The sequence below is a fragment of the Kwoniella bestiolae genome, chromosome 2 (assembly GCF_000512585.2).
Source record: "Kwoniella bestiolae CBS 10118 chromosome 2, complete sequence".
In the NCBI taxonomy this organism is placed as follows: Eukaryota; Fungi; Basidiomycota; class Tremellomycetes; order Tremellales; family Cryptococcaceae; genus Kwoniella; species Kwoniella bestiolae.
In genome coordinates, this window is record NC_089242.1 from 136554 (window position 1) to 149292 (window position 12739).

General features: G+C 46.8%; 9 protein-coding genes across 9 annotated transcripts; all 9 read right to left on the minus strand.

The window, feature by feature from the left end:
- Positions 1-163: 163 nt before the first annotated feature.
- On the minus strand, positions 164-1071 carry I302_103187 (uncharacterized protein; the record flags this gene model as incomplete). The annotated part of the gene is made up of 4 exons (XM_019188558.1): positions 164-319; positions 419-752; positions 825-880; positions 952-1071. The coding sequence occupies 4 exons, from the start codon at positions 1069-1071 to the stop codon at positions 164-166; spliced, it is 666 nt and encodes a 221-aa protein (XP_019048120.1).
- Positions 1072-1655: 584 nt separating this feature from the next.
- I302_103188 (uncharacterized protein) lies at positions 1656-2378 on the minus strand (the record flags this gene model as incomplete). Its single annotated transcript, XM_019188559.1, has 3 exons — positions 1656-1799; positions 1909-2089; positions 2239-2378. The coding sequence occupies 3 exons, from the start codon at positions 2376-2378 to the stop codon at positions 1656-1658; spliced, it is 465 nt and encodes a 154-aa protein (XP_019048121.1).
- Positions 2379-3337: 959 nt separating this feature from the next.
- On the minus strand, positions 3338-4247 carry I302_103189 (uncharacterized protein; the record flags this gene model as incomplete). The annotated part of the gene is made up of 4 exons (XM_019188560.1): positions 3338-3478; positions 3628-3943; positions 4018-4073; positions 4128-4247. 4 exons carry the CDS (start codon positions 4245-4247, stop codon positions 3338-3340), a joined length of 633 nt encoding a protein of 210 aa, XP_019048122.1.
- Positions 4248-4577: 330 nt separating this feature from the next.
- Positions 4578-5319, minus strand: I302_103190 (uncharacterized protein; the record flags this gene model as incomplete). Its single annotated transcript, XM_019188561.1, has 4 exons — positions 4578-4757; positions 4842-4861; positions 4925-5034; positions 5150-5319. 4 exons carry the CDS (start codon positions 5317-5319, stop codon positions 4578-4580), a joined length of 480 nt encoding a protein of 159 aa, XP_019048123.1.
- Positions 5320-6146: 827 nt separating this feature from the next.
- I302_103191 (uncharacterized protein) lies at positions 6147-6798 on the minus strand (the record flags this gene model as incomplete). The annotated part of the gene is made up of 4 exons (XM_019188562.1): positions 6147-6281; positions 6344-6363; positions 6443-6552; positions 6650-6798. The coding sequence occupies 4 exons, from the start codon at positions 6796-6798 to the stop codon at positions 6147-6149; spliced, it is 414 nt and encodes a 137-aa protein (XP_019048124.1).
- Positions 6799-7616: 818 nt separating this feature from the next.
- On the minus strand, positions 7617-8262 carry I302_103192 (uncharacterized protein; the record flags this gene model as incomplete). The annotated part of the gene is made up of 4 exons (XM_019188563.1): positions 7617-7733; positions 7795-7814; positions 7898-8007; positions 8126-8262. The coding sequence occupies 4 exons, from the start codon at positions 8260-8262 to the stop codon at positions 7617-7619; spliced, it is 384 nt and encodes a 127-aa protein (XP_019048125.1).
- Positions 8263-9060: 798 nt separating this feature from the next.
- On the minus strand, positions 9061-9700 carry I302_103193 (uncharacterized protein; the record flags this gene model as incomplete). The annotated part of the gene is made up of 4 exons (XM_019188564.1): positions 9061-9147; positions 9219-9238; positions 9301-9410; positions 9561-9700. The coding sequence occupies 4 exons, from the start codon at positions 9698-9700 to the stop codon at positions 9061-9063; spliced, it is 357 nt and encodes a 118-aa protein (XP_019048126.1).
- Positions 9701-10284: 584 nt separating this feature from the next.
- On the minus strand, positions 10285-10731 carry I302_103194 (uncharacterized protein; the record flags this gene model as incomplete). Its single annotated transcript, XM_019188565.1, has 4 exons — positions 10285-10371; positions 10443-10462; positions 10539-10648; positions 10712-10731. 4 exons carry the CDS (start codon positions 10729-10731, stop codon positions 10285-10287), a joined length of 237 nt encoding a protein of 78 aa, XP_019048127.1.
- Positions 10732-11424: 693 nt separating this feature from the next.
- On the minus strand, positions 11425-11965 carry I302_103195 (uncharacterized protein; the record flags this gene model as incomplete). Its single annotated transcript, XM_019188566.1, has 4 exons — positions 11425-11505; positions 11581-11600; positions 11677-11765; positions 11838-11965. 4 exons carry the CDS (start codon positions 11963-11965, stop codon positions 11425-11427), a joined length of 318 nt encoding a protein of 105 aa, XP_019048128.1.
- Between the last annotated feature and the right edge of the window lie 774 nt (positions 11966-12739).

A 12739-nucleotide genomic window follows, 5' to 3' on the forward strand; every position in this document is an offset into this window, starting at 1 on the left:
ACGGCTCCTTGTTTTTGATGTTGTAGCGATTCATGAATACACATGTACGTATACATATATCATATCTTGTATTCTAGTTGTGATTGTGTTGTATGGGTGCGTACCCAACTGAAATGCAGTAAATGCTATCTCCCGGTCGAAGTGAATGATTCGTTATTTGTGTCTATGGATCCGGATTGTCTAAAGCTCTATACCACTCATACGTATCTCTCCTCCCTCCGCCTCGATGTTCAGGCCACTCGACCGCTCTCTCTGACCGTATGAAGAATCCGTTCTTACTCAACACCCGATTCGAAGCGAAATTATCAGCTTCGGTGTGCTGTCATCCAATTATGAATATCAGCGCAATACTATCACTCTACCACAGAACATCCCATTCGATATGGTATGGCAGATAGTGAGGAAAGAAATAACGAACAGCTATCAACCGTCTGATCCTCAACCACCTCCCCCACTGAACCGCTACCCGTACCATCGCTCCTCCAATCCCCCGTCCAGCATAGCCATCATGCAAATTATACGTCACCTCCCATTCTCCCCCCGATCCCGGTTCCGAGGGGGTCTTGAACCCCAAGGTACCTATGATCTTACCGTGGGTATCTCTCAGAGCTCCTAAGGGGGACAATCTAACCCGTTGTTTGGGGTAGGTAGATAAGTCTGGGGGGTTGGGGTGAGAGGATACGAGGGAGAGGAGGAAGGGGAGGTGGGATTGGATCTCTGGGATCAGTTCTGCTGCATGCGATTGGGTGAATCTACGTAAGGGCTGGGTTAGTTTATATTGCTCTTTCATTAGTGAGATTAACGAGGTGAAGGGGACAACCCACGGCGAGGGCCTGCTTCGACCCCATTTCTCGACGTTTGGGAGGTTGAACAGCTCTATCTGCATCCCAAAATATACTATCAGCTATTCGTTAGTGAGTCTGAGGGTGGGATGATGAGAGGTGAACACACGATATCATCCAGATCGTCTTCCTTCCATGGTGTTAATCGGATATCGTCGTCGGGGTGAGAAGGAAGGATCAAAGGGATGTACGGTTCTCCTTTGTCTGATTTTTTGACTGGACATGACATGTTTTCGAAATCCTACACGGATTAGCCGGCTGATGATCTCGTTTTGCGAGTGTGAGTGGGCTTTGAAATCACAATGCATGATGCTTTAATCTTCAATCCATTCTGGCTTTGGAGGGGATAATGATCGACCCGAAGTGGATGAGGGGTGGAATGCTTTGCTTATCTTCAAAGGGGGAGTTGCACCATGAGGTCATCCTCGGGTTCAGCCGAAATTATATTTAAGGCATCACAAGTCAATCCAGCCTGCACTGCACGCGAAGAACGATTGTGTTTAGATTGGTTCTGTTGGGATTGTCATGCATGATGATTGGAATGTCCTCAATAATCATGGTGAAGCGAAGAATCGAAACAAATACAGTTTGATGTGAAGATCTATTCTAGAAATACAGTATAAGAAGCAACAAATTAACAGTCAAATTGTCCAGCTCAAAGATGAAACGAAATCCTATCGAGCTTGAAAGTGAACCCCACGATGGGGGGTACCGGTGATTGTTGGATGTATGATGATGGTACGATAAAAAGAATAGGAGAGAGAACCTTCGAGACCAGCTTGATATGGTGTCCTCCGTCTGCCTTTTCGCCAATTATCGCCTCGCTTTCCCACCTCCATTCTGCTTCTTCCTCCCCAAATGGGCCAGCTCATTCTCAAGATCCAAGGTCTTCCCTCCAAGTTGTTCGGCAATGTAGGAACCTAATTGGTGATTCTCCCCATCTGGGTATCGGTATAGCTACGAAGGGTTTGGGAGTCAGCCCTGGTGTCAAGGTACACTGAATGTATCATTCGAGGAATTGCACTACTTGGACGTTGCTAGGTAGAAAGACAGATGGCACACTCACACAGCTGACGGTGAATAACGTTCCGGTCAATTTCATTTTCTTAGAACCTGGTATACTCGCTCGTGATTGCAATTGCGCTTGAAACCTGTTCATCTTGGCTGCTTCTGCCATTGTTTCTTTGAGGATGGGAGAGGAGGATTCGCCGTCGTCTGGGAATATCCCTGTGCAGAGGCTGTTGAATCTGTGATATTGAAACATTGATCAACATTTGCTCTATTGATGAAGTGGGTATTGCGAGAATCATGAGACTTTGGTATGGTTGATCACGCATGGGACATGTACTACATGGTCTCACTATACAGATGAGGAATCAGAATCAGAACCACTCACTCGGTCGTGAAATCCCATTTATCCAGATAATCAGGTATACTAACTGCAATGTATTTGGGTGTGTCGCGTATCCTCTTGGCATCTACTACCACAAAAAGGAGGATCAAGGCGAGTACGAGTGAGGGGAGTCTGGTAAACATGATTATGGCTGTGCTGAGTCGAGATTAACGGATCGAATGAGCTTCAGTATGTCGATGGATTCTAGCCTGCTTGTACTCTTCAACTGTTAGAGGTAGATGTAAAGAAACCATCAAACCACAAGAAAAAAAGGATCAATAGATTAGTATATGCATGCGACTATTCACATTCACATTCTCACATTCGATACTACCGTTCGTAGTACCACTTCGCATCGCACTACGACAACTAGTACCGCATAGTAAGATCTCACCCTCCTCTGAAAACTTCGTATACAAGCGGGAACAAGGGAAAGAAGGGTCGTCGTACACCCCGAAAAATGAAATACGCATATCTAATCCTGTACTACCAAGGTAGCTAGCTATAGCTGTACCTATACGTGAGTGTAACTGTACGCACGTCCGAAACGTACTAAAATAGAACATGCCAAACCCCTTCCAAGCCGTACTGTAGTACACGGCACCGTAGTTAGTCAGTGCAGTGTGACGATGCAGGTACTCGTACTGCGGCAGATGACGACTAAATTCTGACGGGATGTAAATTAGACTAGGTTTTTTTGAGGAAGCGGGAAGGCAGAACAAGGAAGTCACCGGTTTCACCTGTGCTTCAGGTTTTTTCAACGATTTAAGCATTTAAGCGATGCGTACGTCTGCTCATGCCTGTGTACTTCGTTCGTACAATATTTATGGGCTCACGTGAGCAAGACCATGAACATTACCTTACCCGTAAGCCACCGACGTCTGTGACGCCTCGTTTCGGAATAACAGAAGAATGCTGAACCTGGAATCAGGTTGTTGGTATAGGAGATGATGTCTCGGGTAATGTTCATGATCGATTCCTGGCAGGCAACGCCGAATCCTTTCTGAACGCAACGTAAGTTGTTTCTGAACGCTTGTGCAAGTAGCATGGTATCATAGCTTCGAAGATATCATTGTCCAGGCTCTATGATCGTATACTCGGTCTACAAAACCAGCTCGTACCCATGTATAACCCTTATGTCACCTCCCTTATCCTCAGGGTACTGCTGCGTCCTGTCACCTATATATATGAATCCCAATTTCTTGAGCAGCGATGCCGAGGGGATGTTGGTGGTTTCGCAGAACTAATTGGTCGCAACAGAATATCAGTAAGCATTATTTATCACCTAGTTGGCTAAGCAATAGGATTGTACTCGTCCAAATCGATACAAGGGTTCGAGGAGGTAGCTGGTGTATATGATAGACTTATAGACAAGAGAGGAAAGATACATACAGCCACGACCCTCCTCACACCCATCCACCTCGCAAATCCCAGTACAACTCCCACCATCGCTCTCGCAATTCCTCTACCTTGCAAGGAAGGATGCAGATCATAAGCTATTTCCCATGATCCCGTCTCCTTCTGAGATGGCCCAATATTACATGATCCCACTACCCTGCCGGTTTCATCTCTAAGAGCGGAGAGGGGGTACATGGGGCATCCTTCTAGCACACTCAAGGGTGGAGGGGTGGGGTCGAGGAAGGATAGTGCGAGGGATTGATGTTGGGGGAGGAGGGATTGGATGAAGTCGTAATGTGAGGGGTTATACCTTTGAAAGTGGGATTAGTATTGGAGCTAGAATCAGCTTTGATCAGTAGGAAAGGAGAAGAAAGCTGTACGTACGGGAATGGTCGGAGACATGCCCATTTACCTACGTCGGGATGGTTGAACAGCTCTACCTGGTGAGATATCAGCGTATGTACCTCTCTGTAAATCATTCATACCACACTTACTGCATCATCCACGTCACTCTCCTTCCACGTTGTCAACCTTAGATCGTATCCTGGTATTTGCATGTACGGCCCATCAGGTCCTTGTTGGACCGGAGTAGATGAGGAAGGGCGGTCGGACATTCTTGCGGACTCGCGTCAGTTGAAAGGTTGAAGGAAAGTACAGCACTGTTTCGTGAGTAATACAAATTACAGGCAGTGGATCCAGTCGATTAGCAGGTTTGGGAATTATGGTATATCATACTATCGAGTCGACTACCATTCATCCATTGATATCATCATCAACGGAGCTACTCGTATAATACAGATACACATTCTCAACGACCCATATGGTCCCCGTCGGTGCTTCCTGAATCTACCTCGGTCTTATCCGACTTACCACCCAAACCCAAAATAATGCATGAAAATATAAAACGCGATCCTACCTAGCAATACCAGGTTCATTTCTCTCGCTCAATACATGTCCCTACCCATCTTGAACTTCCTCTTACCTCCTTGATCCCTACTTCTCTCCTTGGTTGCCACCTCGTCTCTCGCTTTGTTGATGTTGGATGGTGAAAGGGGGAAACAATGTAATTCCTCGGCGACGAAGGGGGCGAGTTGGATGTATTCGCCTGAGGGGTATTGGTAGATCTGCGGTATGGTTTCAGGGATCAGCTGGACTCGTCGTCGGTAGATTATGGAAACCATGGGAGATGGTAGAGAGGTATTACTTACGCAGCTTACTAACGCTTCGTCTGATCCATCAATGAAATATACCATCAGCTCAACATCTATATGGTGTGCAACACTGTACTCACCTGGATGATAATCATCATTCAACAGTGTTCTCTCGACCTTTGCATCAACGAACCTGGGTTCAAGGGGATCATCGATATCAGGGTACAAGTGAGAACAGGTGTTGGAGAATCTGGGAATATGAAAAGTACATCTCGTCAGCTCACAGTATTTGTACAATTTACACCATACCCTGACAGCAAAGTACAGTAGGAAGCCACTGTGAGGGGTGCATCGCGATCACTCACTCGCTCCCGAAATCCCAAATGTCAGCTCGATTAGAAGGAAGGAGGATCAATACAGGTGCAGGGTGGGATAATGGTTTTTGATTGGCGTTGGTGTTGGTGTTGGTTGGTCTGGCGAGTGTGAGTGTGGGGATGATGAGTGAGATAACCCAGAAGAGGGATAAGGATGTCATGATTGGTTCAGGTATTGGTGGTGGTGGTGGTCTAGTGGTGATGACTGATCTAATGTGACAGAAGGGAAAAGAGGAATCAAAGAATGGATAAATCGCATCAAGTGTACACACGAGGTATTTTATATACGGTGAGTAAGTTACAGTGAGTACAAGCGTGTCTGATGATAACAGAGTCAACAAAGGGAAGGGGGACACACACCGCGTAATCAGAGGAGGTGGAACCGATTAATACCATTAACAGCAATTCATCGTCAGTAACTCAAAAATCCTTTATCATTCCGCAGGGGTTTCCCTCCAATCAACCTTTCGGCGGTGATTGCTCCCTTTCTGAACAACAGGAACGACGGTGCTCGATGCTCTCGGAGTGATCCTACCGAGGATCCAATCGGTACCGAACAAAATGAGGCGTTGAAGAGTGGGGTGACGACGAAGAGACAAGGGAGAAGGGGAAGGAACCATCAAAACAAGACACCGTGCGTATAAAAGGGGGATTGACATACACTTAACAGTGAACACGCTTGGACCTCCTGTCTGTTATATTCATTGTTCTGTTTACATCGTGTTTTGACGGTGTAAGTTGGACACGCACTGACCGTTCATCACACTAACCGTTACTAGTACCCTGAATATGATCTGCAGTAGTATAACACCCCGTGGGTCAAAGCGGGAGAGGTCTTGTAGTTGCTTGTGATCCATCGATATACAGGGCAAGATCTTGAAGATTTGTAAAATATATATCGACTGATGACTCCACAAATATCAGAAAACGAGCCATCATTCATTCCCAGCCCTCAAGAGCTTGATGGTGGGAATTAGATACTGATCACTTATGGATCATCCTCCTCGATAGGGGTAGGAAGGTCAACAGGAGGTACGTCAGGGAAGACCAATCCACTACCTCCCAAGGCGATCGCAACGTCTACTCCGATGTTACGATACTCCGCTGTGGGGTATTGGTAGATCTGTTGGGGCTTATCAGCTGTGAACTGTACTCATGGAGGGTAGAAGCAGGAGTGACGCTTACACATTGTACGGCAGCTTTCTCTATGTCGACATACCCCATCTGGTCAGCAGTGCTATCCTTCCTTCGACCATGACAACTAAGTAAGCAGGGACGACTCACTCCCGTGCCAGATATCTTTCTCGAACCTCTCCTGGAAAGTCTGGAAGATGAAGATTGGTTGGTCGGTAGCTTCGGATTCGCCGTAGTATCTGGGACAGAGGTCGAGGAATCTAGTACGACAGTTCAGTCATGTTCCTTCTATTCAACATCATACTCATATGATGTAGGCCATCATACATGTGGACATAGTATTGAGCAGTTACTCACTGTACCTCAAACTCATCCATAGTCACATTATCAGATCTCAAAACAAACTCCGGCTCAGGGTATTCAGGCTTGGGGTCGACGGGTTTGGCCATGCTAGTCATAGCTGCGAGGGAGACTAAGAGCGTGAAGATGGCTTTGGTAGCGAGCATCGAGGATTGTTTATGGAGTTTGTGCAAGGTAAGTTGACTGATTGATGCGTTGATGTTACAAAGAAGCAAGGGTTCACTCGACAAATCAACCCTTTATATACCTTTTTCAATGGTACGATAACTTAATCGTATCGCTCGTCCCTCGAATACCTAATGACCTGATGACCAGTCCCAAAGGCAGTGTCACGGTCTAGCGGCTTTGATCGACGAACAATGACGATCCCCCGCAGAGCACAAGGTTTATTCCTCATGGGTCAGATGATGTTCACGAACACCATGCTCGGTCAACTGGAAATTCGGTCTAGAGCTATCACGGGGTGCTTGGCAAAGGCATAAATGTCGGCGTGGAGCTAAATTAGCAATGGACTGGTCATCTAAGGAGGGTGAATGATGTGTTTCGTTGCACACAAGTTAGGGCCATATGGGTTGATGTCCAGATCTGGGTCCTCATCAGAGGGGAAGTCGTATGTGAAGTTGGGGTCTTAAGCGATTGACGTATCCTGATCAATCAGCCGAAGCGGACGATGCTGATCTCCACAGAAGAGACATTCACGAAGGATCTTGCAGTGCACCGCAAATCATTCTACTGAGGATGTCTGACAAATCTCGCATTGATTTGTGTATTGCTTACGCAGGGTTATGTAGGTATCGCAACGTACATAGCCAATCAATGTATAATGTACATGACACAACACGTCATATCATCTCCTATTTCCTATCTGGAATTACAGTACAGAACCTCCGATTGATCACCCAAGCCAACCAGGTACATGGTGTCCCAGTAGTCGACGGGACGAAAACTTGTTGGTTCAATCCACTTATTGTGGTCCACCGCCAGTCTCGATGGGATCAATAGTGACAATCCCATCTCCTCCGAGAGCCATCGCAACGTCCACACCGATATTTTGGAATTCGGCAGTGGGGTATTGGTAGATCTAGCGGCACATCGTACATCAGTATCAACCTCAACAGTGAGAAAGGATTGTATGGACTTACGCAGCTAACATCGGCTTTTCCTACATCACCAAAACGCTTTCACATCAGTACTATGACTGAGTGGCAAACGGTATTCATCAAAGTAAAAAGCAACACCACTCACTTCCCTTCCATTGATCCTCGTCGAAACTCTCTTGGAAAGCCTCAAAGATGTAGATTGGTCGATCGGTAATCTCGCTCTCGCCGTAATACCTGGGGCAGAGCTCGAGGAATCTGCAATATGGAGAGTAGACATGGGGGAAATGTCAGCGGACGTAAGCCCCGTGTTCTGGATTCACGATATGTTACAGGATGATATTTGTCGAGAAGATGCATCAGCATCAGTGCTCACTCTTGCTTGAATTGCTCGGTAGTCACATTCTCAGGTCGGATGACCTCCACAGGAGGTGGGAATTGTCTCTTGAATGGACTTGCAGAGGTGAGAGCCAGCGAGGCGAGGGCGGTGAAAGCGATTTTGGCGGAGAACATATTTGTAAGTCGAGCGTTGAATGGAAATGTTTGAGGTAGGTGGTTATGAACAAAGGATTTCTGCCTGTACGATTATTTATACATTGATTTACAGGTGGTCTGATCACGCTTTCTAATTGTGTGATGTGATGTGGGATTACGGAGGGAAATGGTCTAGCGGCATCACATACGATCCTAGGGGATCACGTTGGACCATACCCCTCGGTCAACTGGATAATCGGTGTCAGACTGCACAAAGGAGGTGAATCAAGAGGTCATGGGGGAGTCTAATTCAGTTATTTAGCTTGGTCGATTTGTGATTTTTGAAGATTCAGTAGATCAAAGGATGGGTGATGTAGTTTGGTTGTACGCTCGGAGACACCTTCTTGGAGATAACCCACGGAAGTTGGAGGTATACCGATAAGCTATGATTGGTCAGAATGGTCCTGCTGATCCAATCATGATGAGGCATGATGCATGATGTATAATACGAAACGATCATGTGATGGTGGGGGTGGGGAAGACGAAGCGTGAAGGAGACGCTTTGACGACGTGTACAAAGGATCTAGATAGATCAACTTCAACGCTAGCGTCAGGGACTGGAAGGAACGTTCATCCAACCTCACATAGAGGACATGTGGGGAGCTCGGTCATTATTTCATTCCAAGCCTGTCACTGGGCGCTCGACGTAGCAGAATATAGAGTACACAGTATGCATATCGATACTACCCCTCAAACCTCCTCCAAACCGACATCCCCGGAGATGCACCCATACCCCTGTCCGAAGCTAAAGATCCCGCACTGACCGATCCATCTCGGTTAGATACCTTCATTGGCTATTGCCCCATCGAGAGATTGAACAATCTCGAATGCGACGTTCTTCTGTCCGCCTCTGGTAGTGTAGAGCTGTATCATATAGGAGCAAGGTCCTTAAGTCAGCTGAAAGCCCAAACTCAATGGTTCTCAGTTGGACTCACACAATTGACAGTAGCGAGATCTACATCCCACCATAACAAGTATCAGCTCCGACTGTACAGAGCAGAGGCAAATACAACTTACAATCAGGTGAATTACCATCTGTACCGCCCCTTGTGAAAGTGGTGGAATCGTAGTACCACCCATCTATCGCTGTGGGAGGAGGGATCCAAACAGGACAGAGCTTCTCGAAGCTTTTCAGAGCAGCCATTAGTGTAAAGTTGTCCATCTGAACAAAGGAAGGGGTACTGTAGGTGATCATCCAAGCTGCCCGACTCGGCAGGATTTGGCAGGATGGGTTGGGTGTAGGTAGATGAGGATGGGGGAAGTAGTGTAGAGCTCACGTAGATTCAAATTGATCCATTGTTTGACAATCTGGCTTAGCGACCAAGATGGGGTTGGAGTAGCTATCTTCTTGACCTTGCGCCATGAGGGGGACCACAAGTGAGATGAGAGAGACGAAGGTGGTAAGAGTGAATTTCATGTTGTCTGCGTGATTATATGCTCGATGTGAGTTTGAAGTGGTCGATGGAAAGTGGGAATGTATGGTGACTTTCCAAAAGCATTGAATATATAAATATATATGTCTTTCCGAAAGATAGACAGTACATGGAAATCTAGTCATTGCTGACATATCACCGGAAAATGCGGTGTCGACCTAGTACAAAGGACTCTGAGCGTCTTAGCGAGACCAAGCAGCACTAGCTCAGATCTCGGCCTTCCGCTGCAATCTGATCACCTGATCTTCGATCGATTCATGACATGCACGGTCAACCGGTATTCAATGATCATTGGGAGCACATGATAAGCATTGTTGATGAGTGCAACGAGATTTGATGTAACAAACGAGTATCTTAAGCAAACGTACTCCAAGGTGGACAGCATCAGAGTCTTGCTTGATTCTGATGTCCCCGTTTGACCGATGTTCAATCGCCACTTGTGTAATAAAGTTCAAGCTGCTGTGGCAACACTGTGTTCCTTCATTGTCCAGCCCACTTCGTTCCCAAACTCTCAGATCGATGTGTAAAAACACTATACAGACGGTACATGCACATCATCATCCTCGAATCACCACCCCTCATCAATCACCGCTCCACCAAGAGCCTCAGCAATCTCCCCTCCGACATTCCTGGTAGATCCGAGGGTGACGTAGAGCTGAGTGGCAAATCCGTCATGTCACTATTGCGTACTATGTACTCGTGATCTGAGAGGATGTGGTTACTCACACAATTGACGGTGGCGAGGTCTGCAGTGACGATTTTTTCTTGGATCAGTGCATCTTTGACTGGGATTTGTCTAAAGGAAAGGGAAATATCACTCACATCTTTGGAAACTACCATCCCAATCTCTTCGGTTGAAAGTGGTGGAATGGTAGATAAACCCATCAGTACCGTTTGGAGGAGGAATCCAGACCGGACAAAGCTTATCGAAGCTGCCCCCGAAATTTAGTCTCATAAATTCCTAGTGTGGGAGCTAAGGGGGATGTAGCACTCACTTGACTTGGAATTGATCCATCGTTTGACAGTGCGGCTTGACTACCAGGATCGTATCGTGATTGCCTGAGTCGCTGTGCTGCTTTGCTTGAGCGAGCACTGAGGATAAGGCGAAGATGAGGGCACGGGAAAGCTGCATCATTCGTAAGGTGTATGACTATGGTATCTGGTATTTGGAAGAACACTGCTATGGAGTTATATCGATGAATACGGGGAGCGAAGCCTTTTATATGGTACAGTATCTGGCAATACAGCATCTCAAAGTCTGATCAACTCCATGATCGGGGAGACGGTCATACGGTCGATCAACAGGGCGATCTGATGGATGTGGGTCGTAGGAGTACAGAACAGCACCCCATGATCAGGTGACATCCTTGATCATGCATCAGATCTGACGATCATCCGTCTTAGTCTTGGCATCACATCAGTCAGAGATGGATTGGATCCTGATGTACAGTATGACGTGCAAGACACCTAGAGGGGTAATACCACTTGGGGAGAGTACAGCTCAATATCAGGTGGCACTTGCACTCGTACTGTACAACGTATTGCATATCTTTTGGAACCATCTGCTAAATTCGTATTTTATCTTTCAAGACAAAGCTCAGATGCATCGTTACTGTATGGGATCGCCACACACGGCGGAACATATACGACAATTCCTCGTTGCATGACCATCAATGGTACTGTACCGTATGCTAAGCTGTACAGCACTCTAAGCCTTGCCTCCTCCAAGATCTTTGGCGATACCCTCGGTGAACAGCTGAGTCGTATTGGTGGGAAGGTAGGTGTAGCTCTGGCCAGATCAATGCGATTAGCAGGATGTCTCCCCCGTACCGCGACACAAGCATCAAACACATGATGCACTCACACAATAGGCTGAAGCTTTCTCTGCGAATGAAATTTATCAGTCAGTCCGTCATCTCACGGCAAGGGTAGAGCGAGAGCGGGGAGAAATTGGACCTACCAGTTTCATTCTGGGGCACATGGAAATAGGCAGACTTGAACTGATAATTAAGGTCTTCAGATTTGTACACCGAGCAGTAGGCTTTGAACCTGTAGGTTCGTGCCAACATCCCAACATGTCGATCAGCCATGATGTACACAAGGCGAAGATGAAGGACTCACACTCGCTCGTACGTTGTCATATCGGGGATACAGGATGGTTTGGTAATTTCTGCACGGTGGCTATAAGCTTTAGCCATCGATGGGCCCAAGACGACTAGGGAAGTGAGGGTGAGGGCGTTGATCAGCATAGTTGAGGTATATACAGTGGATTATGAGTGCAAGTACTGTGTTGGGGATTATGGGGATGAATAGCGGTACAGCTGATTTAATGAATACCGGAGCGGTTTATATACCTTTTGTCTGTCAGTGAAGAGCTCCGGCCTATCCTATGGTACTATGCAGTCGGGTAAGATGGAAACAATCAAAAGAAACAAAGGAAAGGATCCCCCCTCATTCTACCCTATAAGTAAAACACCATTTCTTTCATGCAAGCACACTGACACAGCATTACCTAACAAAGGATGATAATAGTGTGGCTTCACAAAGGGGTGAGCATCACTGAAAGCTGTACATTCGCTCCGGCAGGTCAGATGATTCGATGTCGAACTTTGTGGGGCTCGGAGCTGATCGATCATTCGCCTGGGTCTCGGTTCCATCCGATTGATCGCCCGTCCCCCGCTCCACACAATGTTCGAGAGACAGGGTAGGACTGGATCAAAGCAAGCTGGGAAGAGTTCAATCATTGTAGAAACGCTGTATGCTATCCCTAGAGAGCCGAGTCATTAGTACATCACCTTTGGACGGAAATGATACTGGCCTCTTGGTTCACGATAACTATCATGAAGGTCGTTCGAAGTGCCAAATCGTGCTCCTTGATGTGGGAATCGGTGTATCCAATGCGAGCGCTATGATGCTTGCCGTCAATCTCACCTGGACCATCGAATTCACTCGAAGGGATCTCGTGCTTGTATCATTTAGGTTGTCGACGTAGATCAGCGGCGAAGCATTCAACTCCGCGAGAG